At 42.7% G+C, this 23,732-nt stretch overlaps 2 protein-coding genes across 2 annotated transcripts; one reads left to right on the top strand and one right to left on the bottom strand.

Moving 5' to 3' along the window:
- Positions 1-238: 238 nt before the first annotated feature.
- On the bottom strand, positions 239-11,661 carry trpc6b (transient receptor potential cation channel, subfamily C, member 6b). Its single transcript, XM_035153842.2, has 12 exons — positions 11,393-11,661; positions 7,809-8,577; positions 7,545-7,730; positions 7,296-7,460; positions 6,231-6,447; positions 5,446-5,673; positions 4,881-5,145; positions 4,515-4,710; positions 3,666-3,872; positions 3,386-3,442; positions 1,709-1,784; positions 239-1,618 (listed from the first exon to the last, which is right to left on the bottom strand). The coding sequence occupies exons 2-12, from the start codon at positions 8,553-8,555 to the stop codon at positions 1,479-1,481; spliced, it is 2,484 nt and encodes an 827-aa protein (XP_035009733.1). The 5' UTR covers positions 8,556-8,577; positions 11,393-11,661; the 3' UTR covers positions 239-1,478.
- A 2,483-nt stretch (positions 11,662-14,144) lies between these two features.
- cep126 (centrosomal protein 126) lies at positions 14,145-23,165 on the top strand. The gene is made up of 11 exons (XM_035153620.2): positions 14,145-14,482; positions 15,150-15,269; positions 16,023-16,168; positions 16,272-16,383; positions 16,532-16,685; positions 18,055-19,903; positions 21,533-21,657; positions 21,983-22,052; positions 22,309-22,521; positions 22,634-22,698; positions 22,788-23,165. The coding sequence occupies exons 1-11, from the start codon at positions 14,448-14,450 to the stop codon at positions 22,869-22,871; spliced, it is 2,973 nt and encodes a 990-aa protein (XP_035009511.2). The 5' UTR covers positions 14,145-14,447; the 3' UTR covers positions 22,872-23,165.
- Positions 23,166-23,732: the final 567 nt, after the last annotated feature.

Consider the following 23,732-nt stretch of genomic DNA (forward strand, 5'->3'; position numbering starts at 1 on the left):
ACTGCTGAAAACTGAAGTTTTACATTTAAGCATTATGTTTTTTCTGTATATTTGTCATATATGTTGGAAAGTAGCACAAGACCAGACATACAATAATACTTGGACACACTATAGAATAAACAATAATAAAACTGAGGACAAAATCATGCATCTAATTTATGCTTCAACATGTGTTTACAACTGTTAAACATCATCCAATCTTTGTACGGTCTGTAAAAATACCCAAGCAATTAAAACGTTTACTTTCTTTGCAAAAGACAGTTCTCATTCAACACTTTTTATTTTCAATTATCTTCCATTTTTGCACATTTGCATTTATTCAAAGCTTCGTGTTTCACTGTATATTTGTCAAATGCACTCTCACAGCCTTTCTCAAAGTGAAGAACATCTTCTGTTACATTCTCTGTCATGTTGAGTCATAACTGGACGGAATCTACTGGTTTACACTGTGTTATCCTGCTCAGATAACACATCAGGTCTGACAGTTGGAGTTCATCAGTGGAGTATGGATGTGTGATGCACACGCAGGCCTTGGCCCTATCTCCTGCGTCAACACTCTGGACGGTATCACAGGGGATCCTCGTGTTGCGGCCGACATAATTCTTGGATAACAGGTTCACACTCGTATCTGAATGATGTGTTCTTCACCATGCTGTAATGGCCCAGTTCTCAGACTGTAATCTGTAAATGTGATGCTGGAGCCACATGGTGACCACCGGGCAGCTTTCAAATCATTGTGTAACCCAATCCCTCCGGCTCCCTCTTTTTGAAAATCAGATGTCTGATATTGCCGACACACGGGCTAAAGTCTGCTCGGGGACTCGGCTCGGTAGCTTTTACTCTCCGAGTCGAACGTCTTGACAGGTCAGACTGCTCTCAGACGTTTGTCCTGCTTCACCGCGAGCGTGAGGGAGCACAACAGCGTCTGATCTAATGATGTGAGGAAGCCATAAAGACCCTCTGTGTGCGCCCTGAGATGAAAGCAATCAGCATAGATTTTTAATTATATTCATTGAAGGTTAGTGATCAACGCTTCAATAAAACACAACATTAGAAAAAAAAATGAGAATCACAAGAAATCTCCGAGGGGCCGTTATCACCTGCAATCATTTCCTTTGTTTTTTATCCAGACTCATACGTCTGTTTTATCTCAACTGATTTTACTATTACAACTCTCCCTCAAATCAAACTATGCAAACATGATATGTGAGCAATCAGCGGTAGATATTAGGAAAACAGAGGCTGCGCAGCAGGAAAACCAGGTTCCACCAGTGCCACCATGTTGTTTATCTGTACAGAGACGGGGAGGAAGAGAATGTGATGCTACACTAAGGGAAGGTTTCCATATTTAAACATACTGAATATCCACGTCTGAGCATAAAGGCCTTTTGACCCCTCGATTCCTCAATAATGAGACGAGTGCGGCGTGTCCAGATCTTGATATTGACATTATGTTTTAAAGAAGTCAGCTTGTGCCTCTACTCTTCTTTCTGCTGAACACGCATGACGTCTCCCAGTTGCCCGATGAGCTCGGCCAGCATCTCCGTGTCCTGGCTCTGCCTCTCCAGCAGCTCGTAGCGCAGACTGGAGATGTCTTGCTTTATGTCTTTCAGCTCACCTGTGGGTGGAGAAACAATAAAATATTTTATATTTACATATATATATATATATATATATTATAAAAAGCGGCGTATCCAGACAAACTCACCCTCTTTCACTTCGTCGTTGTCTTTATCCGTTTGTGCTTTCACGATGTATCTCTTGACGAGGCGGTTCATTATCTGCTGTGGTAACGAATAGAAGATTTGAGTTAGAGAAGAAGAAACGCTACGTTTGATTATATAGATTATACATTGACTGACTCAATATGTTGGCACATGTTCATAAAGTATATTAACCCTTCATTTCTTCTGCAGCCTTTTACTACATTTTCAAACTTACTTTTCCTTCTTATCAGTCTATACTCAACATGGAAGAGCAAGAAAAGAATTTCACCTCGTTTTTTGCCAATTTATCAAAAAAAAAGAATAACAGAAAATTCAAATAATATCACATGTATTAAGACGTATAACTGTCGACACGATTACACGGTTTTTAGCCCTATTTTCCGCAAACAACACAAACAAAAAAAAAGAGTTGTGTCACTGTCCGGTTGGACTTTCAACCTTTGGCCCAGTCTGAGGTCCTGAGCTCTCTGGATAAACCTTTCATTTGGTTAATGCTTCACTGTTATGAAGGCAGGTGATGAGCAGTGTTGGGTTTTAAATCAGACATGATGCTCAGACATGAGGCTAAATAAGGAAATCATCAGATGAGAGAATCTTGTTTCTCACAGTCTGAAAGTCCTTTAGGTCTTAGGCCATATGTGCATGTGTCTTTCACATCTGGCCACTCCGTCATGAAGTCCAGACTGTCCTTCTCGGAGTTTATCTCCACATAGGATCTGTGGAGCTCAGCCTGAGTGACCATCAGGTTCCAACCAAGGCCGCCCTCCCCCTGATTGCTCAGTCCGGCCGGGCCGTCAGCTCTTGGTAGAGTCCTGGTTGTTCCAGACTTCTTCATTTTAAGAATTATGGAGGTCACTGTGGTTCCTGGAAAAACCTTCGATGCCACAGGGTTTAATTTTGTAGCCTTCCCCGGATCCGTCCAGTCTGTGAGCTCTGCAGGAAGCTGCTTCCACCTCATGGTTCGGTCTGATGTGGATTGAGAGCTGTGAGACCTAATAGACAGATAAGTGCCTTTCCCAAATCATAATCTATCAATTTCATTTACTTACCGAGTGGACTCATTGAAGATGTAGAAAATCTCAATGGAAATTCACCTTTTCCATTTCTATCTTTTATATTATAAATGTTATTATGACTATTATATACTTATGTATTTTTCTTTACATCACAGTTACCTCAGGTACCATATTTATTATATCAGACTCAAGAAGACCATGACTAAAATGATATATATTTTTTTCTATAATGCGAACAGGCACATTCTTCTTTAATTATTTCACAAGTGACATAATGTTGAATAGAGATTTATTTTAAGTTAAATTTGAAGTATCATTGCAAAAACATGTTTTTTTTATGTGATAACTCAGTTTGTCCTTTTTAATAAATTAATAAATTCTACTTTTGTTTTCTCATCAGCTGTTGAGTTTAGATTTATGAGGAGGAAAATACATTTAAACGATTTCAGCATAAGGCTGCAACATAGCAAAGAAATTGAAGGAGTCTGAATTATTTCTAAATGCAGTTTATATACAGTGATTATCTGATCAGGTTTTTTAAATGTGTCCTCTTGATATACTTTAGTTTGTAGTATTGCATTATTTCTTTTTCACATATGTGTTATGAGATGAATCAGCGTCAGGAAACAGAAACGTCTTTACCTGGTGGTGAGTCGGACCAATTGAAGCTTCCACGCTCAGATCCTCCTGTTGCCTCAACTGAGATCAGAAGAAAACACAGAAGAGAAGAAGCACTGTTCATATTTACTTTGAAACTTAAACTGCAGCTTGTAAATGTGACACAAGGGGGCCCTGTAGATCCTTTTTAAAGAATCTACTGTACCGGGTGAATTCATGTCTTAACCCATTACTTCACAGTCAACAATATGATTTTGGTCGTTTCCTTGCTTTGAGATTTTGCTGTCAGCAGCTGACGCCTCACCTTGTTAAGCTCCGTCTCATCGTTTGAACTCTCTTGGTTTTTGCCCTGAGGTGCAGGACAGAGAAATCCTCTGATCCCCAGCAGGAGGGAGATGACAGACTTGGGGCTGGGCACCAGGTTGAAGGGCACGGGCAGCGTGACGCCGTGCTCGAAGTACGAGAACCACAGTTTGGCTCGAGCAAACTTCCACTCGACATCAGCGTCGTCCTGCATCGACAGAGAAGAGAGAGAATAAGAGGCTTTTCTATTCTATTCTATTCTATTCTATACTATTCTATTCTATTCTGTTCTGTTCTGTTCTATTCTACTCTCTTCTGTACTTTTCTATTATTTTCTATTCTACTCTATTCTACACTATTCTATTCTTCTCTATTCTATTCTACTCTATTTTACTCTATTCTATTCTATTCTTTCCTACTCTATTCTATACATTTCTATTCTATTCTATACATTTCTATTCTATTCTACTCTACTCTATTCTATTGTTTGCCTTTCTGATGCGCAACTTGTCTACATTTCTTTTTTCGATGCTGTCTTATCATATCAATTGTGATCATTTTATTTGATGGTGGTGTTGCACATTATTTACTATGTCATAGGAGACATTTACACAAAATCTGTACTTTTGCATTCATGTACATATTATGTATTTTTGTAGCCAGGTTTCCCACCTGCCATATTAAATTAATGTGACAGCTTTTACACAAATCAGCAGTAAATCACAACATCTACGAGTATTTCCAATATAAATATGTTCACACAACAAAATGGCCCCTTATTGCCTTGGATAATGGATAAGACACAAACATACATTATTATTTGTGGAAATGTGGCTGGTTAAGACTTTACCTGTATTTCCTGGAAGGAGCTGTTGAACATGGCGATGAGCATATTCAGCAGCACAATCACCATGATGATGTTGTACACCCCGAACAGAACGTAGCCGGTGTTCTCAATGAACTTGTGGTCGATATTCAGGACCACGGACTTCACTTCCGACAAACCGAAGATGGCCCAGAATAGCGTTTTGAAGCTCTCCTCGAGCCTGGAGGAACGAAGACATGACAATTAAATTAAATGTCGTGCAACCAATGTGTTTCTCTCATCTCGTATTGATTCAACACAGACTGAATCCACAGGCACAATTCTCTTTCTTTCCCTTTTTCAGGTAAAAGTCACGTGTGATTGGAAAACGCCCCGCCCCCCCCCACTCACGTTGTGAACGCATCGTTGTGCTTGGCTCCGAGGTAGTACGAGTACAGATTGAACATTCCCACCATGAAAGCCACAAACACTGTGATGAAGACCACCATGAACTTGAAGATGTCTTTCACTGTCCGTCCCAGAGAGATCTGCAGCGGCCCGAAGCTCTCGTTGGCCGGCAGGATGTAGGCGATGCGAGAGAAGCTCAGCACAACTGCGATGGCATAGAGGCCTTCGGAAATGAGCTGCGGGTCCGAGGGCATCCAGTTGATCCGAGCTGAAAACAAAACAAATGGTGAGCAAACGGACGCAGGTGAAAACATAACGTCTTTGGTGGGAGCTATTAGCCACTAAATCCATTAAAGTTCCTGCTGTGGGTCTCAAAATTATCAAGAAATAATATGTAATTTAATAACTGCTTATCAGATCAATAGGTTTTAAAGTCACCCTTCAGTCATGCAAACTAAAATAAGTACATAGGTCCACCAGGGACACACACTCATAGATATTAGCTCCCTAAATATGCCAGATTTTTCCATTAAGATCCACGAATCAATTCTCTGGTCCCCAGACTTACCCAGCTGGAAGTATTGTATGTCAGAGGGCAGGCTCATGTTGGACAGGTCGGAGAAGTGCTCGTCAACGTAACACTGGGCAGAATACGCGTGCCAGAACGCCATTAACCTGGCGATGAAAGACGTCATGAATATGGCCAAAATGCTAAAGTCCAGAAGGTTCCAGGGTTCTGAGATGTACTCCCGGATATCCTGCGACCAAATGTCTTTACATTCCTCCCAGATCTTCCCTGAAAGGAAGAGACAAATCACAAATATGATAAATAAGGATTTAATTGATAGTCAAATCACACAAGATTTGCTGATGCTGTATACTGACAAAGTGTGTGTGTGTGTGTGTGTGTGTGTGTGTGTGTGTGTGTGTGTGTGTGTGTGTGTGTGTGTGTGTGTGTGTGTGTGTGATGCTGCTCCAGAGTCTCCCCTGTGGAGCTAAGTGGAGAGAGTCACCTTTGCCTTTTTCATCTTTGCAAAGTCATTGCAAGTCCGATTTATTGTGGTGCACGTGGGAAGAATACATAATTATCTACGTGGGCCATTTCATGGAAGATAGATGTTTGGGATTTATGACTCGTAATATCACTGAGCCTGCATGCAGAGCAAAGTGATGCAACTGTGTCGCAGCCGGACTTAAATCACGAGAGGTAGAGAAGAGCGAGCGTCAGAAATATGAACACATTGACATAATCTTGAAAAATATTGTAATTAACGAGGAAATGATCTGAGCTATATGAGCGGGGGTTGTATATATAAGAATGGGAGAGGGCTGGATGAGTGGGAAAGTTTTCACCTATGACCCAAGATATGATGAGAATCTCCATCCAGGTGAAGGGGGTGGTCTTCATACGGAACAGCTGCGATGGGTGGTCGTGGACGGTCATGTTGGGCAGCAGCGTCGTTCCCCCGAAGCGGTCGGCGGCGTTCAGGACCAGCAGGCAGAGAAATATCATGAAGGAAGCAGCGTGGGCCACGAACTTCAGGAAGGGTCCGCGCATGAGTTTCCCCAACTGAGAGAAGTCCGGGCACACAGAGGACAAAATGATCTTCAACTGCTCTTTTCATGGTGAGAAATGAATCAACACATGAGACCCAAACCAGTAAACTCTGGTCTGAGAGGGTTTTCTGACAACAATGCATTAATCTTCTTTGACCGTGAGAACAGAGGAAGTTTAGAAAAAGGTTTGTTGATGTTCCACAGAATTACATAACATGACATGGACCAAGAAAGAATCCATTAAGTTTTGGTGCAAATCTGAAAACTTCCTCCCACTGTTTCTAACATTGTGACACAGGGAGTTTTTGATGGTTGGTTTGTTTGTTTGTTTGTTTGTTTTATCATTGTCACCAATTTTCCAGGGAACAATTCATGGACCTTGATGAAAAAGATCTGACATATTCAGGGAGCTGTTCAGATCTAGCAAGTTCCAACGTGGATTCTGTCACAGAGTCTGCGTCTGAGCCCAAATTAGCAAATCCTTTCAGCTGCTGTACGATAACTGTAACTTTGTGTAGCTGAGATAATGTGGATTCAGTAGAGAATCCACTGTTTATATGTATCTTCAGTAGTTTTAGAACTACGTCCAAAATGACTGTTGGGCCTTGGCGGAGGAACACGCTCTGCTGAATGCCCTTCTAGTTGCCTTCTAAAGTTTTTGTGGCAAACATGTTGGCAGCATTTGTTTGTTTCAACTTTCGACAAACACGGAGCAGGATTGGAAACACGTCAACTGCAAATCCAATGTTCATTTCCCTTTATTTGCTCTGATGAAGTGCAGTTTCAAACGATTTGTAAAAAAGAAAAGTCAAGACAACAAAAAAGTAGAATCTTGCAAAGTATGACGGTGCAGGAACTAACCTTACTGGAAGGTGCTATCCAGTACATGAAGGCCAGGACCGGCAGCCCGACTGCTACACCCAGGACGAGCAGGACCTTAACCGCTGTGTTCTGCTGACGGAGTCCGGAGAAGTTCTCGTACCAGATGTAGAGGAGCTGCTGCTGGCAGTTTGGATGAGCTACAAACTGAACCAGAGAAAGCTCCAGTATGAATTCAAGAACACGTGACGTCTGAAACTAAAGCATAAAGTGCGTTCCTCCCATGCTCACCTTTTTAACTTCATACTTTAGTGCGAGTTTCAACCTGATGTGGTTTTGTTTGCCGAAGGTCTCGTAGCTTTGACACGAGTCGGGGTCCCCGTTTAAGATGGCCTCCACTTCCTCGGTGCTCCGACACAAATCCAGGAGTCCGACCACAAAGTCTTTACACTGCATGGACAGTTTGTTATAATCGTTCTGCAACAGAGAAAGGAAAGATCTGTAGCACCATAGAATCTCGACATAGCCTGCAATGTGTTTAATCAATGATCGTACCTTGAACTCCTTCTCAATGTTTGCCAGGACAGCGAGCTCGTTGCTCAGCTCCAGCGCTGCCATCACAGGGTCCTCGTTAGACAGCGACAGATACGCCGGACTGGCCAGACCTTTGTATGCATTGATCCTGGATTGTGAATGGCTGAAGGCGTCGTGTCTCTGCTGCTCGCTGCAGGTTCTGCACTGACAGAAGTAGTCGTGAGGCCGCTCTATGCGGGCGCCCTTCGTCAGGAGTATGTGCACGATCTCATACTCATTGCTCTGTGAAGCCAGGATGATGGGAGTGATGTCGTGAGAGAAACGTGTGCCGTCCTCGTCATAGGCAAAGAAGTCGTCGTGTGACTCAGCCTGGCCCGGGCTGTCGGTGAGTCTCTCACTGTCGGCAAAGGCCTGGTGACCCAGTATGGCCTCCACTATGCGGATGTAGCCTTTGCTGATGGCCAACAGCAAAGCATCACCCACTCTAGCGAGGTCCTTCTTCCTCAGTAGGAGCTTGGTCACCTCTAAATGCTCGTTGGCCACTGCCAGCTGCAATGCACTTTGGCCCATGTAGTTCACGCAGTTGACGTTGAGGTGTGGAAGCTCCTCCAGCATCCGCCTCACTTCAGGAGCGTTGCCGTATTCCGCGGCATCTAAGAAAATCTCCTCTGTCATGGAGAGGAAGGAGGAGGACTGGGTATGAAAGAGGTAACCGGCTCCTCTTACAGCGGGTCTTCGGGGTCTGGACACAGCCGGACGCAGCATCATGGCTTCCCCTTCACTGCTCCATCTGGCAAAAGTATATTAGATGATATAATACCGTTGTTATATGACTGCAAGTACAAATTATGTATCTGTAAAATACTAAATTTTCACTCACAGCAGCTTCAGGATGAGTATTAATTTCTCCCTAAGCAGACACATGACTTTAATTAGTCTACTGGTTTAGATGCATGAGGATCGGCTCCATCTGCATTTCCTAAAAAAAGGCCTCGGGATCATAAAGCAGTGAGTGGACAACAATGTGCGATGGACAGCTGGTCTCAGCAGAATCATAACTCTCACAACATGTGTGACGCCTCCCACAGACTCATCATCTGCTCGCCTTCATTTCTTGGCCTGGCACCGTTCATCCACTCAGCCTCTGCCTGGTCGTCGGCCAAACGTGGAACATTACCCAACGATGCCATCCAGTGTTTAATCCTGGTAAATTTGAATTTACTGCAAAGATGATGGTAACTCACTTCATTAGACGGTGGTGATGATGCTGCCGTGTGACTGTGACTGTTTGGATGCGAGTTTGTGTTGTTGTCCAAACAGGTAAATCCACTTCCTGTTCGGTATAATAGCATCTTGAATAATGTGGTTATCTCAGGAGCTAATTGCTTCAGCAATGACAGATGATAATGTTCCTTCATTCAATCATAATTAGAGTTAACAGGATTTTCAATAATTGACCGGTGAGCACAGTATATACACAAATACAGACATGGCATGTTTGGCATCTATATCAGCTGAGACAAGATTTAAAAAAATAATATTCATAGTGAGGAAATTCTGAGTAAAATTAAATTGCAGGATCACCAATTTAAAATACAAACATTTCTGGGGTTTTTTTGCATTTGAAATTACTAATTTAGCCGTGGATTGAATTTCTGCAAATGTTGTTTTAGTTTTTCAGATATTCTTGGGACAGACAAATTGGATGTAATGAATAAAGGTGGATTAATGACGTCACCCCTTTAAAGATGCAGTGTATGATTGATCAGATTGTTCTGCAATCAATTCCTCTTTGTGATATTAACACACATGTAAACAATATATTCCACGTCCTCAGTATGTGGAGCAGAAGACCTGAGTGTTTAAATGTTGAGAAGTGTAACTGGAGATTCAGAAACATGGGATGCTGCAGGATCAGCCTCCTCTCACAGGCTGCTGGTGCTTTTCATGGGCCTCAAACTTTCCCTTCAAAAGCCCAAAATAACCACCAACATTTCTCAACTGACCTCTGCAAGTAATTTCATCATTTTCAGTGTGTATCACCAGATATTTCACATCAATATGAGCAAATCCCAACAAGATACCATCCACTCACCTCAGAGAAAACTGCTCCACTTCATTTCATGAAGCCGTTAGAACCCAAAAACTCAAATATCCACCAGCAATCCGCTGCACCTCGTGTCCACCAGCCTCACGCCACCCTCTCTCCCACCGGCCACACTGACTCTCACCCTGAGACCTGAGCGACAGAGCCGCCTCTGCACGCCCACTGGGTGGTTTAGCAGCTTTAGAGGTGCGTTTTGTAACATGGGATATTAGCATTTGTTGGGTACATTTGGTTCTTCTTTTTAGAGATGATATATCTCAGTTTACTTGATTTTCTATAATTGTGCCCGGTGAGCCAAAAAAGGGCAAGATATTAAAACACTATGTCAAACTAATGGAGGATTTAAGCGCTGATCCAACTCACGGTGACATAAATTCAAGCAGACGGATTATTTTCTTGTGAACTACGGTGACGGTCAGTGGTGCACAGGCGTCCTGTAGCGACACTAATACTCTATATGGTTGTTTAGGATTTATATGATTATTTAATGCAGTGGGCTTTTGTCCATGCTGCATAAACAATCTGGAAAAAAGCAGATTTTCCTTAATCCTCTTACCTCACTGTGCCACCAGATGTAACAGGTAATAATAACCTTTGTGTTTAGTAAGAGGCAGAACAGAGCAGGTATAAGCTCTGCAAAACTAACACATCACGAGTATTCAGTGTAAAATGGAGATATAAGATAGAAATATTCCACTTATGGTTGTTTCATTAATATGAGGGGGACTTAAAATATATATGTATTATTAATATTATTATTATTATTATTATTTTAAGTCATGGGGGAAATTTGTTTGAGCAGTAATTCTTCTATATATCTTCTAGCCTATGATTAGGGTGTTTTTATATATTAGACCACATTATATAATTCAGGCTGCAGTAGTCCTAGGTTGTAGTCTTGTATAGAATTGCATGCAGCAATAATAATACTACGAATATAATAATAGTTATATTAATATTATAAGTCACATCACGAGCAAACTCAGAAAACATCTTCATAAATTTGACGAAACATGCGCTGCAAAAAGTCACAAAATGTGCAAATACAGACACAGTTGATTTCATTCCCTGTAATTAATTAATTGAAAATTAACGAGTTATTCCAACAGCCCTGATATAAACATGGGCGTCTCCTGGCTTGTAGCCCCGGACGTTTTAATTCAGTCGCCACTTCCCCCCGGTGCGTTACTGGCTGCGTTACCGACGAGTGTGGGACAAAGAACATTTTTTCTTTTTTTCATTTCGGTGCCCATGTTATCAGATGAGAGGGGACACACTGCCCCGCGCGGCTGCGTCGTCCTGGACGCGTCTACGCGGAGAATCTCCTGTTGTTTAAAACGTGGGGGGGGAACCAAACTCTGCAGTGAAGTCAGGACACGATCTCCGACATGCGAGAAACACTTCTCTGCACTTTTTCACCATCTTTTTTTCTGTAACCGAGCAACCGGCTGCAGAGGACACCGTCCCGCTTCCTGTTTACACTGGTCACGTGACTTACGTTTCCAAGGGCACATTTCATCTCACGTAAGCGCAGCTGGACGTCGTGTTGCCAGGCGCCAGCAACCCGGACACAGACGAGGAGGAGGAAGAAGGAGAAGGAGAAGAAGAAGAAGCCGGAGATGAGCTTCCGTGGGACGGTCACTTCCTCCAGGTTGTTGTCCCGGACACAGACACTTTGGAAATGACCCATCTGCGGAGGGACATCCAGCTCCAGACCGTGGCAGCGGCAGCTCGCGGAGGCACTTCCGGTGGCAAACAGAAACTGCCACTGCTGCCGCCCTGCCTGAGGGCAACTTCCGCTGTTTGTGATTCATTCCCTGAGATTTACACGTAGGTTATGAATGTTTATCAGCGTGTGGAGCACCAACAATAATTAATCTGTGTTCCTCCACTTGTGTTGTGAAACATGATCGTTGATATATCTGATTTCTTTGTCATATTTGTACCGATTCTGCCTAAATGCTGTTGATGCCTTTCCTGTGTTTCGTGTCATTGAACTGAAGCTTGACATCACACTGCTGCCAGGCTGCATCAGGGCACCTGCCGCGGCAGCTCCCTCCTTGGTTTTAGAGGCAGCTTGCCTTTGCTGCCACACTGTCTGAGAGTGGTGTCTGCTTGTGACTTGTTCAGGGAGATTTGGTCCAGTTTGTCAACTTTTACTTACTTGTTATTGTTTCCGGGGCCGTGGATGGTTGAGACGCTGCGTACAGGTATCGTGTCATCATAACACCGTAAGTAAAACAATAAGTAAACACCTATAGTGTTTTATATAACAAATACTGAGTCAGTTGTACTTTCCGAATCAGAGATGTGACCAGTTCCTGATGCCAACGGGAATGGTGCGTCTTTCTGTGTAATGACCTCTATCCAGGCTTCATTTTTAGATGCTGTTGTAGCTGTTGTTAAAACGATGGACAACAATCTGGTGCACACACGAGGAGGATGTGGCCGGACCTGGCAGTGATGTCAATGGAACATGATGCTTAACGACTGAAACTGGAAACCTGCTTTCTTTTCAATGTGTTCCATAAAAAGATTCACATTTCTCTATGACTTTACTCCTCTGTCTGAAATGACAGTAAAGTACTACTGTATTATCCCACCTATAGTGTATTCATATTTATATCTATTTATATACTTCTTGCTCATAGTGTATTCATCGTAATTATATCATACCATACCTTTTAACTTACTCTGTATACAATATTACTACTACCTCATTCACTTAATTTCTCATTTTTATCTCACTTACTACCACCACTTATACTTACACCTGCACTTTATATACACTTATCATATCTACACTACCTACCTCTATTGCTGCTAGTCTTGTATCAATACTGTTCATATTCCATATCTATTTCTTACTGTACATATCTTATTTATTTACATATTCCACTTTTCATATGCACATACTCTGCACTTTTACTGCTTTTTTTTGCACTTCTGGTTAGATGCTAAACTGCATTTCGTTGTCTCAGTACTCTGCAATGACAATAAAGTTGAATCTAATCTAATCTAATAATGGTGAGAAGCTGTTATTAATGTATCATCAGCCAATTAATGTCCGTGCCTTGTGAACTTCAATGATTTTTTTATATTAAAGTCACTTTAACCGAGTCCTTACTACGATACCTTTGCTATCTTTGACACGTGTAAAACCTGCTGTTTGTGTCTGTTACTGCAGCTCTGTCGCCCTGTTTAAGGTTCCATTATTAACATTTACCATTACTGACACAGCATGTCATTACAATAGACAATGCTATAATTTAATGCTTTAATTGAGTTATTATGATCTACATTTGCACACATTACTCAAACATAAAGAAATAAAAGGTGATTGTTTACACGTTTTGAATATCTATCTATCAAAAGCAACATTTTTATTTTATTTGTCCATGTTGTACTTGGTAACCGTGGTGGAGATGCACTTGAAATGACTGGTTAGCCAGGAAAGTATAAATAACAGTTTGCTTCAATGTCAGTACATTTCACTTTAACATGATAAGCCAGCCTGTATCATTTTAATTGTTCTTATGGATGTTAGTGTATGAGTCCTTGGAGAATGTCTATGAGATCCCGTCATAAGGAAAACATTTGAGCCAAAGTCAACTTATGATAGTGAATAAAGTTTTATTTAAATCGTTTATATGCAATTGGAAAGTAAAATTGTGTGAGTGTCTCTTTGCTGCCTTGTAACACAAAAACACAGAAAACATTTATTCAGCCTAGAGAGAATACATAATAATGGAGAGTGGGGCTGGTCCTACCATTACTGAAAGCTTGGTTACTTTGTGGTATGTTCATCCACTTTGGTACAGTTGTAGTCAACACATTGCAACATGAGCAGCAGCATCTCTGTGCATCACTGCTATCAGGGAGTTGTTCACCATCTTGTGCAGAATCTAGGGGAAGGATACAAATGTACATTTTCTCCTTTGGTTTATCACAGTTTACTCAGGCGCAGTATCAGTCACACTGTAACTGACACCGGGAAACCCGTCTTTGAGTTCTTACCCATCCATAGACGCCAAGATCAAGCATTGACCCCCCCCCCCCGAGAGATTACAAACTATATAATAAACTTTCATAAACCAGAATACATCTAATTGAATGAATCACACACAGCTTCTTCAGGTGCTCTCCAGACAAGTGGCAGGCTGCCTCCAAACCGTGTGGCAACAAAGGCAGCTGCCTCTCAACCGCGTGACATCACAGGCAGCTGCCTTTAAACGGTGTGGCAGCTGCCGACAACCCAGAGAGGGGATGTAAACAAATATCCCCAGTTACCATGATCACCAGGTAAACACACAGTGACAGGAGACACCGACTGAGCCCCGGACGCGTTTTAAAATCGACCGCAGACACTTTGCTGATCTCCAGGAGAAGTTACCGCGAGCATTTTCCGCGTTGGTCTTCCCGGTGAACATGGATGAATGAGTTAGCATCGTTAGCACGGAGCTCCGCCGACGTTAGCTTCGGAGGGGACCCGCGGCTCGGAGCCTCACCGGCGGGCTGCAGCTGCCTGAGAGCCCGGTGTCAGCCAGCGGAGGATGAGGCTTCTCCACGACAACTTCTTCTACAACTCGTATCCTCCTTATGTTTTATTATCTGTCCTGTAGACTCAGAATAATGATGATTATTATGTATAATTATAATGATTTGACTTTATCTAGAGAGAAAAGTGCTTTGCAACAATGACTTTACACAAAGACATCGAACATTAAACAGTTTAATGTCAAATAAGATGGAAATAAAACCCAGTAAGTAGATTAAATAAAGTCTGAAGAATGAAACCACTGAATATTATAGTATAATAGTTATAATTTGAGGTTGAAATGGAAATACATGTTATATAACCTTTTTTTTCTTATTATAACTTTCCTTTAGTTTTCATTATTATGATCCTATATATGTATTAATATATTTATTTATATACTTTTTGTTATTGAACAAAAAGCATACATATTGTAAGATGGCTATAGGTATGATAACATTATACATAAAAAATGTAAAATTGTGAGAACTGGCATATAAATAAAGTTTAAAGATGCACATAAAAACGAGTCAAATACGAAATTATATAACAAGAAGAAATGTGCGTTACACGTGTGAAAACAATAAGGCTAAATTAACACGGGAATCACTATAATTACACAACAAGAAGTCTTTGTAATTCACTGTTATTCACTGAAGTGAAATGGTGCATTCAGGTAACACAGTAAAACCAGTCGTCCTTAGCTGCTCTCTTCCAGAAATTCAAGGTTCGGAGTTGCTGCCGACCTCCACGATGAGAAGAAACTTATTGCTGAGGAGCAGAAACTCTGCCAGGCCCGAGCTCGCAAGTTTTGCCTGGAGACCAAACGACGCAGGAAGTTAGTGAACAGATATTATGATAATGGTGCACTGTTGTTTTTATTTTATTATTTGTCTGTACTCTGTAATCAGGATGAGCATCTTTCATTTCTTCCTGGAGGCAGATGCTGACTTGTTGGTGTAGAGTATGAACCTGTCTCCTGAACATGCAGCTTATGGCTTATGCTCCTGTCCTGCATGGGCTTAACACCTTTGAGGGATAGATGAGATTTTTTTGGTCTAGGCCTGGAAATAGATTTTGAGCTGCAAAGTTCATCCTCAAATGAGGCTCATACAGGCACTAAAAACAACTTTCCTATTCACGTGTGGGAGTTTTTAATGGATGAAGTCTTAGCTTAACGCTCTCCTCATCTTAATCCACACGACTACTCTGTAAAGCGTGACTGTCACACACAAGAATTTACAAAACAATTATCCATTTCCAAAGTTAACCACTGAGAAAACCACTACTCTCACCCACTAAGAGCCTAGAAAATCAAAAGCAATTAAAGTTGTGTAGACACTAGGAGGCTACACTCATAGTAACATCCTCCCAAATGTATAATACAAATACGCAGAACTTTATTGACCCAGTAATGTCATTATTGACAGACTCTGTGAACCCAGCCGCGAGTGTTGGCTTTAATTTATTAATGACCGAACACATCTCAACAAACAGACTCAGGTTTCTGTATCTCAAACACGGGCCAGTCTAGACGTAATCAGTGCCAACGTGCCTCAGGTGAATGCTCAGCTCTCTGTCATGGCCGCAGGGCGTTGGAGGAAAGACAGAAGCAGAGGGACGAGCAGGAGAAGCAGGCGAGGGAGACGATCCTGCAGCAACGCAGGGAGAGAGTGCAGGATGCAACCGAGCGCTTCCAGAGAGGACACCTACCTCCCTCTCAAAGACGGAGACAAAGTCAGTCATGCATCTCACATACTTCTCTCAGAAACGAGAAACAACGCACGACAGTATCAACACGTTTCAGTTTGTTTTGTGTTTTTCCTTCATGTGGTTTTAGCTTTTACAAGAGACATTCCAAATATTGAAGATGTCCTCAGTCAACTTCAAGGCCCTTTGGGTTGTTACACCCAGCAGTCGTCATACCTGTCCAGAAACTACAACATTAACAGGTAAAAAAGTCAGAATAATGTATGAAATATATCCCAATCACTGCTTTTAGGATTAAACATAGATACATTTATATATTTCATTCGTGGCTCTTTCTTATTGGTGGAGGAGCCGTACATGTTACCTATATTTTTCTGCTTTCTCTTGAAGAAGCTGCACTCCCTTTCCTCAAGCCGCCCATGGCCAAGCTCTCTCTGTTGTGGAGGTCCAGACCAAAATGTTCCTGGAGGAGAGGATGGCTTTCTCCAAGAACAGCGCAGAAGATGACGCGACACAAGAGAAGCAACAAGATCACAGCCCACAGGTTCGTCGCTCATTTTCAATTTGAATTCAATTTTGAAACAAAACCTTTTTGCTATTTTAAGGTTTTCTTACTCAATCCATTTTACCCCTCCACTTTTGTTAATGATGTAAAATGCTGTTTTGACTCACACACATAAGGACCAATACAATCCTGATGCAAAAAGTAATTAGAAAGATAGAAACAGAAAATAAAGGACATTTGTATTAATACAAATGATGGTCATATAGATGTAATGTAATCTAACATTCACATCTTTTTAATCTAATCAATTTATATGAGCTTGATCTAACCCCCTAACCCTAACCAGCAGATATGTCATAACCTAATTTGTAAACTTCTGTCAATAAGTTAGTCTCACCCTGTTATTTTCTACACTTATACTGTTCTTCTCATATCTTGTTGGAAACGATGCAGTTTCCGTTACAACTTTTTTTTAAACTGGGCTTCAGATATGAAATAATCCAATGTGGTCTGTGAGGAAAAAACGTTGAACATTTTAGCATAACTAGTGCTTCTTTTGATATATTAACCTACACGAGTAGACCCCTAGGGTGCAGCAGTGTGACATGAGCTCTTCACTGTAGTGGAGGACTCACAGGCTTCAGCACACTGTGGCGCAATACGTGTGTGAATATTGTTTCAAACTTATTTTGCTTCTTGTGTGTGTGTGGGAGTAGATCGACCACAGCAATTCAAAAATACCGATATGTACATGAAATATAATTTCTTCTTGTGTAAAATCTGTACTTCTCCCACCTGACGTGTGTATAAACAACACGTCCAACTCCTTTCCAAAGCTGTTGTACTGTCCCAGCTTTGTTAACAAAAGTAAAGTGCACCTTTAACGGCAGGTACGATTATAAATGATGACAGTGAAGTAGGATCTCATGTCCTGCAAGCAGAACAGAAAGCTAGCGTAGTTTCCGAGGTGTATTTACTTAGGGTGACCTCTGAACTACAGTCCTGTGTATGTATAAGTTATCTACACAGTCACCTTTAATCACTTCTGTGTTTCAGGCCATAGCATTTTTATCAAATGGCTCTGCACAGTTTAGGAGTTCTTATTATAACTGACTATTCCTTTTTGGGGATTTTACTGCGATCCTATCACCTTTAACCTTCTGGCGTCTTCAGTTACGCCAACATGATCAAATCATGTCTTGTCTTGTGGGACCAATATGTTGATATACTATGTCAAAATGAAAAGAATTTGTCAAATGGGCGATTTTGTGCTGGAAAAAAAGACAACTATTGGCATGATTAACAGCTTTTTAATGTGATATATAAAAGTCAACTCAAAAGCGTTCAAAAACAGCAATAACTTAAGGGTTAAGAAAATGTCAATCATATTATTTTCTCCATATTTCAGGACAGCCACGTGTCAGACAGCTGCAACTCCAGTAAGGACAGTTTGGAGAATGAGGACAACAACCGTGGTGGAAATAATCTGTGGAATTCCCGCTTTTACTTGCTCGACTCAGCAAAGCCGCCGCATACATCAGACCTAACTTCATCAGCAATGCGGCTCCTCGATGGAAACTTGGCCCAATCACAAAAGCAGCAGGAGCCTCAGCAGAAAACGCAGGATGAGTCAGAGGGGCCTAACAATAAGATGCACGTTTTCAACGCTTCCTGGGGGTTCACGTCTGAAAAGACGCAGGAACCAGAGACACAACCTGCAGTGAACAGCAATAATCTACTATCTGTGTGTGAAAATAGTAGAACAGACCCAGAGCACTTTGAGACAAACTCCACACGAAACAATCCCAAAGACAACAACAATTTTATGAATACAGTTACACCCGACAGCACAGCACTTGACTCGTCATGTCCAAAACCAGAGGCTCTGTTGGATCTCAGACAGCAGCGAGTCCATGATGACAGACAGTTAGTACATCCGTCAGCTACAGAGATTCTTCTTCCTGCCAAAAATGGCAACGGCAAAGAGATTTCGTTGGGGGCTCCCCCAAAGCCAAATATTTTCCTAAATGATAGCAACATAGATAATTCCTCACAATACGGAACGCTTCGGCACACAGGAAAAGAAAACCACCATCTCTCATCCCAAAAAGAGCCCAGCGCTTCCATTATTAACTTCAATAAGTTTTCAAACCCGGAGCCCGTGCTGCAACATGCACGCCCGTCCAACATTCAGTCAGACGCTCTCAAGTGCTTCAAGCGTCCCGAGGAGGAAGAAGAAAAGTTCCCTCTCTCAGTCGGGGCATCGCGTTTAATGTGTAACGTCAGATTCATTAAGGGGATTCTTAAAAAGACGTCAGGAGACGCTGCGTGTGCGCACGGCTCAGGCCAAGGGATTTTTGCAGAACAAGTAGCTTTAGCGATCAAAGATAGTGTCGAATTGACCCGGGCAAAGATGAAGGAGGTGAAGAGCAACGCTACCAAAAAGAAGGTGCGTTGGTTCGATGAGGTTCATGTGGTAAAAGAGCAGAATAAATATAGGTCTTCCATCCCTTCTCAGTCAAAGAAAAACCCAGAGGACCACCAGCAAAGTCTTACTACAGTCTCAGGGGCCCCCAAGCCTGGACCCAGCGTGACCTCTGCAGCCTCCACTGGTTATCACTTTACAAAGCAAGCGTGGGCAGATGTTGGGGTTCAAGTCAGTTTACACCAGGAAAGAGCAGACGAGGTCAAGGTGCTGCAGAGCGCCACCAGGTCCATTGGCCCCAAGGTCCCTTGGAGAGAGCGCTCCGCCAGAGCCAGAGCGGCTCCTGTTTCCTCACGGGGTAGAAAGGGCAACGTCATACGACCTCAATCTGCCACCGAGGTGAATCGGATTGCCAAAACACAAGGGAGGAACATGGTGCCCCGCCCACCTCCCCGGATGGAAGCGGTGGAGGAGAAGATGGCGTATGTCGCCAAGACACCATATGGCGTGGATCACACATGTAGTGTCAACAGTAAACACGCCGGGGCTGGAGAGCAGGCCCTGCGCAAGGACGCCTCAGGAGGCTCACATCATGTAATCAGAACAGATAGCGGTGTTATGCAGACACCACTGCCCCCCTCGTACACATGCCCCGTCTCAGAGGGCAACGCGAAGAGCAAGCTCAGCTCAGGTCACCAGGAAACTCCGAGCTGCGGGAGGAGAAGAGGGACGGTGTCCAATGAAAGGGGCCTCTGTTTAAACTGCACTCCCACAGATGAGGAGATCTCACAGCTCTGGCACGGTGTCCGCAGCGCCTTAGCCATCAAGGACGGTAATGTATATTTTGGCCGACCGGCCCTCACACTGCTCAGGCCTCGGATTGTGTGTTTGCAGAGACGTGTTATTTAGAGTTGCCCACAGTTTCTCTCAAACCTGTTTCTCTGCCCCTATTAGCTATAAAACTGAAACTAAGATAACAATGTGAACTACAACCACAGGGACCTCTTTGCACACAGTTTAATCTCATTGAGGCAGAATCCAGTCAATGAACTGTGTGGTGTTTGTGTGTCTCGCAAAGTTGTGTAGGAAACCAAGGAGATCCATTTTTCATCATCTACCCATATCCTGTGTCTTCTTTGGCGCCACTTTTTATGTTACACATTTGAATAACTGTTCTTTTTGCGTCTCGTATTTTGATCTTGAAAAGTTCTCTCGACTATACACTCGCACAGCAAAGAGAGGAAAGAAAGAGTAAGCCTGTAATATGTGGAAAAGTGGACTTAGTTGACCCTAAAACCTTCCTGCCTTACAATGGCCCCTTGTCTGCCTCGCCTCAAGCCCAGGCCAATAATCTGTCCCATGTTGCCATCAGCAGCGTCGCGGTGTTATCAGCCACAAGTGATGCCTCAGACCCGTATTTCCTCCCACAACATCTCACAGGACTGTTAAAAATGTACTTTAAGCAAAAAACTGCTCCTACATACTTTCATTTAAGATTGCACAGCCGAACAGATCCAGGTTTGTCTTCCTACTGGCAAACTAATAGCTTTTTTTGTCTTGAAATATCAGTTTTAATAGGGCAAAGAGGATTATTGTTATTAAACGGCACATTTACATGTTACAATCCTACTTTTTCTGTTTTCTCAGACCTTGTAGTCAACGTCACAGACATCTCCGTCCTGCATTAGTTGTGAGTGTTGTTAGAAACTTGGGTCTGACAGAACGTAACGACGAGCCCGCAGACCACCGGTGCAGCAGCGTATCACAACTTGTTTTACTGCGTTTTATTGCCAACCTCCAGCAGCTGTAGTGAAGATGACGGGAGCAGGCGGAAGAAGTCAGGTGACGTCGTAAAAAAAAGAACGAGGAACCAGGAAGTCGGGGTGGAAGGATGTGTTGGCAAAACACAGGAGACGCTTTTTGTTTCCTGTGTTGTTTCTGTTGTCGATGACGGCCTCATAACCTGAACCACTTGACACCATGACAACCAACGTCCTCTGATCTTAACAATGCCTCATTTGAACTCAAACCTCTATCTTTTCCTAAACCAAATCAAATCGTCACTGTTTCAAAATCGTAACTGCGTTTTTATTGTTGTAAACAAAGGTCTGTATACCTCCGACTGTCAGGGCTCTAACTTAGGAGACGCTGTGCGGTCGCTCAGTTAGACGACTTGTAGACGACAACTACAAATAAAGTAGAATCAGTCCCAACAATCAATAATTTAACTTCAATCAAGCTGCACCAAACTGCACCAAGAAATCATTCCTCTAAACCTTCCTGGTTTTCCATCAAGATCTATGAATTATTCTCTGGGAAATCAGTGAAAATGTCAAAAACGTTAAAGAAAAGTGAATGTGAATGTATGGCGTGATCTCACCACCTTCTGTTATCATCCACGTTGATGTAGTTCTGTTTTTCATGTTATTGTAATGATTCTGACAAATGCCTTTCCTCTCAGAAAAAGCCGTCCCCAGATACAAGGCGCCGGAAAGTGGGCGTGCCGTGAGGAAACCCTGCTCGGAGCAGTGCAGACAGTCTCCTGGCTCAGGGAACAGGAGGCCTCCTCCTCCTCAGCCCTGTCAGGTACATGCACGCAGTTGCCCTGTGGGTGGGGGGGTGGGGGGGTGGGATTTCAAATAATTGATCAGTGGAGGGGTTTGTTTGAACTTGTTGAATCAGTTCACAGTCCCTTTAATGTCATCCTCGGTGTTAGGAAAACTGACGAGACACAACTATTTATAAGTCTCCAGACAAGATTTTCAGTAAAACTAAGCATTGACGCAAAATGTGTTGTTTACTTCTTGCTCTGCCTGTTGTTGTGCTCGATTACTACTATTACTACTATTTGAACATCTTATATAAGATTGATCTGAGCCTAAAATAACTTGATGTGTTTCTTTTTGTGCAGCCATCAAAACAGTGGACGGAGCCAGGCAGAATGTTTTCCAATGCGTGCAACGTGGCGTTGACACATGAAGGTACTGTGTTCAGTGCCCATCAGCATTTAGGTTTCTGCTATAGATCAGACAAGTTGTCTGTCAAGTTCAACTCATAAGACTTCTCTCCTGCGTGTTTTAAGTACCCAAACATTCACATAGACAGTAGTAAGTAGATTTAGAAAGAAAGACTGAAGTGCAGCCGTATTTTACACATAAAAGCACAGAAAACTGCCGGAGTAAAGTGGAAGCAGGTGAGAATACCAGGCCCTTGACGTGATGCTGTCTGTGCTCTCAGGAGTGGGGAGTGCAGCCCAGTTACACCTGGCTGAAGTACACGCTGCCGGCCGACTGGAAGACAGAGATGTTGTAGCTGCCATGGAAACGGCCCAAACACAGAGTCCTGCAGCGACGCAGCAGCAGCAGCAGCAGCACAAGGGCTTCACCACCATCTCCCTGGAGGAGCAGAAAGTCCTTCTCTCGCTGGAAAAACTCAACCACAAGCTGCACTGTGAGCGCTTTGTAAATGTTGTGTGATTCAAGTCAGAGCTGATCCACCGCAGTGTTGTCGTGTTGTCATTTTCAACGCAGGGTAACCTCCACTGGCCTCTTTCTATTTGTAGATGTGCAGAAACACGCTGGGAGCAACTCCGGCACGCGAGGCCTCGGGCTGATGGATGCACCGTCTGTGAGTGTGAATATCCACGGGATTCACCGCTTCCCCTTATTTTTTGTTGAGCATATTTTTAATTCTATATTTTCTTCTGCTGTTTCCAGACAAAGGAGATGAAAGTCACAAACCCCCACAAGCACCGTACATCCTCGGCTATCAACCCCCCTTGGTACCTGAAGAAGTCCTGACTGAAGCACGTCAGGGTCCACAGCATTCTTCACTCCCATCAGTGCATTACACCCTGAGTCGAACTCCGAGAACTAGCACTTTATTACCTTGTAAACCAGATTTAGTCTCTTTTAAAAAATGAAAGTGCCTTCTGGTAGTATCTGCTAAGAGATAAAACACACTGGACTGTAGATACTTAAAGTAAGAAAAGACCAAAGTAAAATGTAAAGTTTGTGTGCCTGAAATTATTGTATGTTTTATCTGCTTCGGCAAGAACGAATATAGTCACAAAAATGTACTTTAACTTATATTAAGCCACTCATTAAACAGTCAAAATCAAAGTGCCTGTGAAAGTTTGGTTTCATTTCACAAATGCAGTGAGTCCTTTCTACTATAGAACACATGATCAGAACCGACAGAAGGGTTTATAAAAAGATGTGTTGCGACAGCGAAGGTGTGTTTGTCTTTCCTCGACGGCTGCAGAAAGGACGATTATGTCTTGTGCACTAGACTCAACCTACTGGCTCAACAAGGTGAGCCTCTGCCACAGGGCCTCCCAGTGCTCTGCTCCTCTAAACTTTACCGTCGCTCCACTATAAAAAAAACTATTTTTATTGTTTCACCAATTGTCTACTGCTTATTAGTGAAATAAGATGATTATTAGTTAAAGTCTTGTCTCTGTCCCTTGCCAAAACGAAAAGTAGGCGCATCTGGGGGAAGAAATAGCTGCAGGGATTATTGATGTGAGTTCAGTCGCCCCTCCTTTACCAGCATGTCTGGTTTTGCCCTTCAGTCCGCCTGCTGGAACTTGCTGCAGGAGGTGGAGGAAGCCCAGGCTCATTTTGAAGTGTCGGGTTTCCGACAGTAATGAAACTCTTCTT

The sequence above is a fragment of the Hippoglossus stenolepis genome, chromosome 4 (assembly GCF_022539355.2).
Source record: "Hippoglossus stenolepis isolate QCI-W04-F060 chromosome 4, HSTE1.2, whole genome shotgun sequence".
In the NCBI taxonomy this organism is placed as follows: domain Eukaryota; kingdom Metazoa; phylum Chordata; class Actinopteri; order Pleuronectiformes; family Pleuronectidae; genus Hippoglossus; species Hippoglossus stenolepis.

Coding starts and splice junctions, on each gene's coding strand:
- trpc6b (XM_035153842.2), bottom strand. CDS start 8,555: ATGATGCTGCGTCCGGCTGTGTCCAGACCCCGAAGACCCGCTGTAAGA. Junction 7,461..7,544: donor TAAAGTATGAAGTTAAAAAG/GTGAGCATGGGA, acceptor TCTCTGGTTCAG/TTTGTAGCTCATCCAAACTG. Junction 1,619..1,708: donor CAACGACGAAGTGAAAGAGG/GTGAGTTTGTCT, acceptor CTCCACCCACAG/GTGAGCTGAAAGACATAAAG.
- cep126 (XM_035153620.2), top strand. CDS start 14,448: ATGAGGCTTCTCCACGACAACTTCTTCTACAACTC. Junction 16,169..16,271: donor CTCTCAAAGACGGAGACAAA/GTCAGTCATGCA, acceptor ATGTGGTTTTAG/CTTTTACAAGAGACATTCCA. Junction 21,658..21,982: donor CTCCTCCTCAGCCCTGTCAG/GTACATGCACGC, acceptor CTTTTTGTGCAG/CCATCAAAACAGTGGACGGA.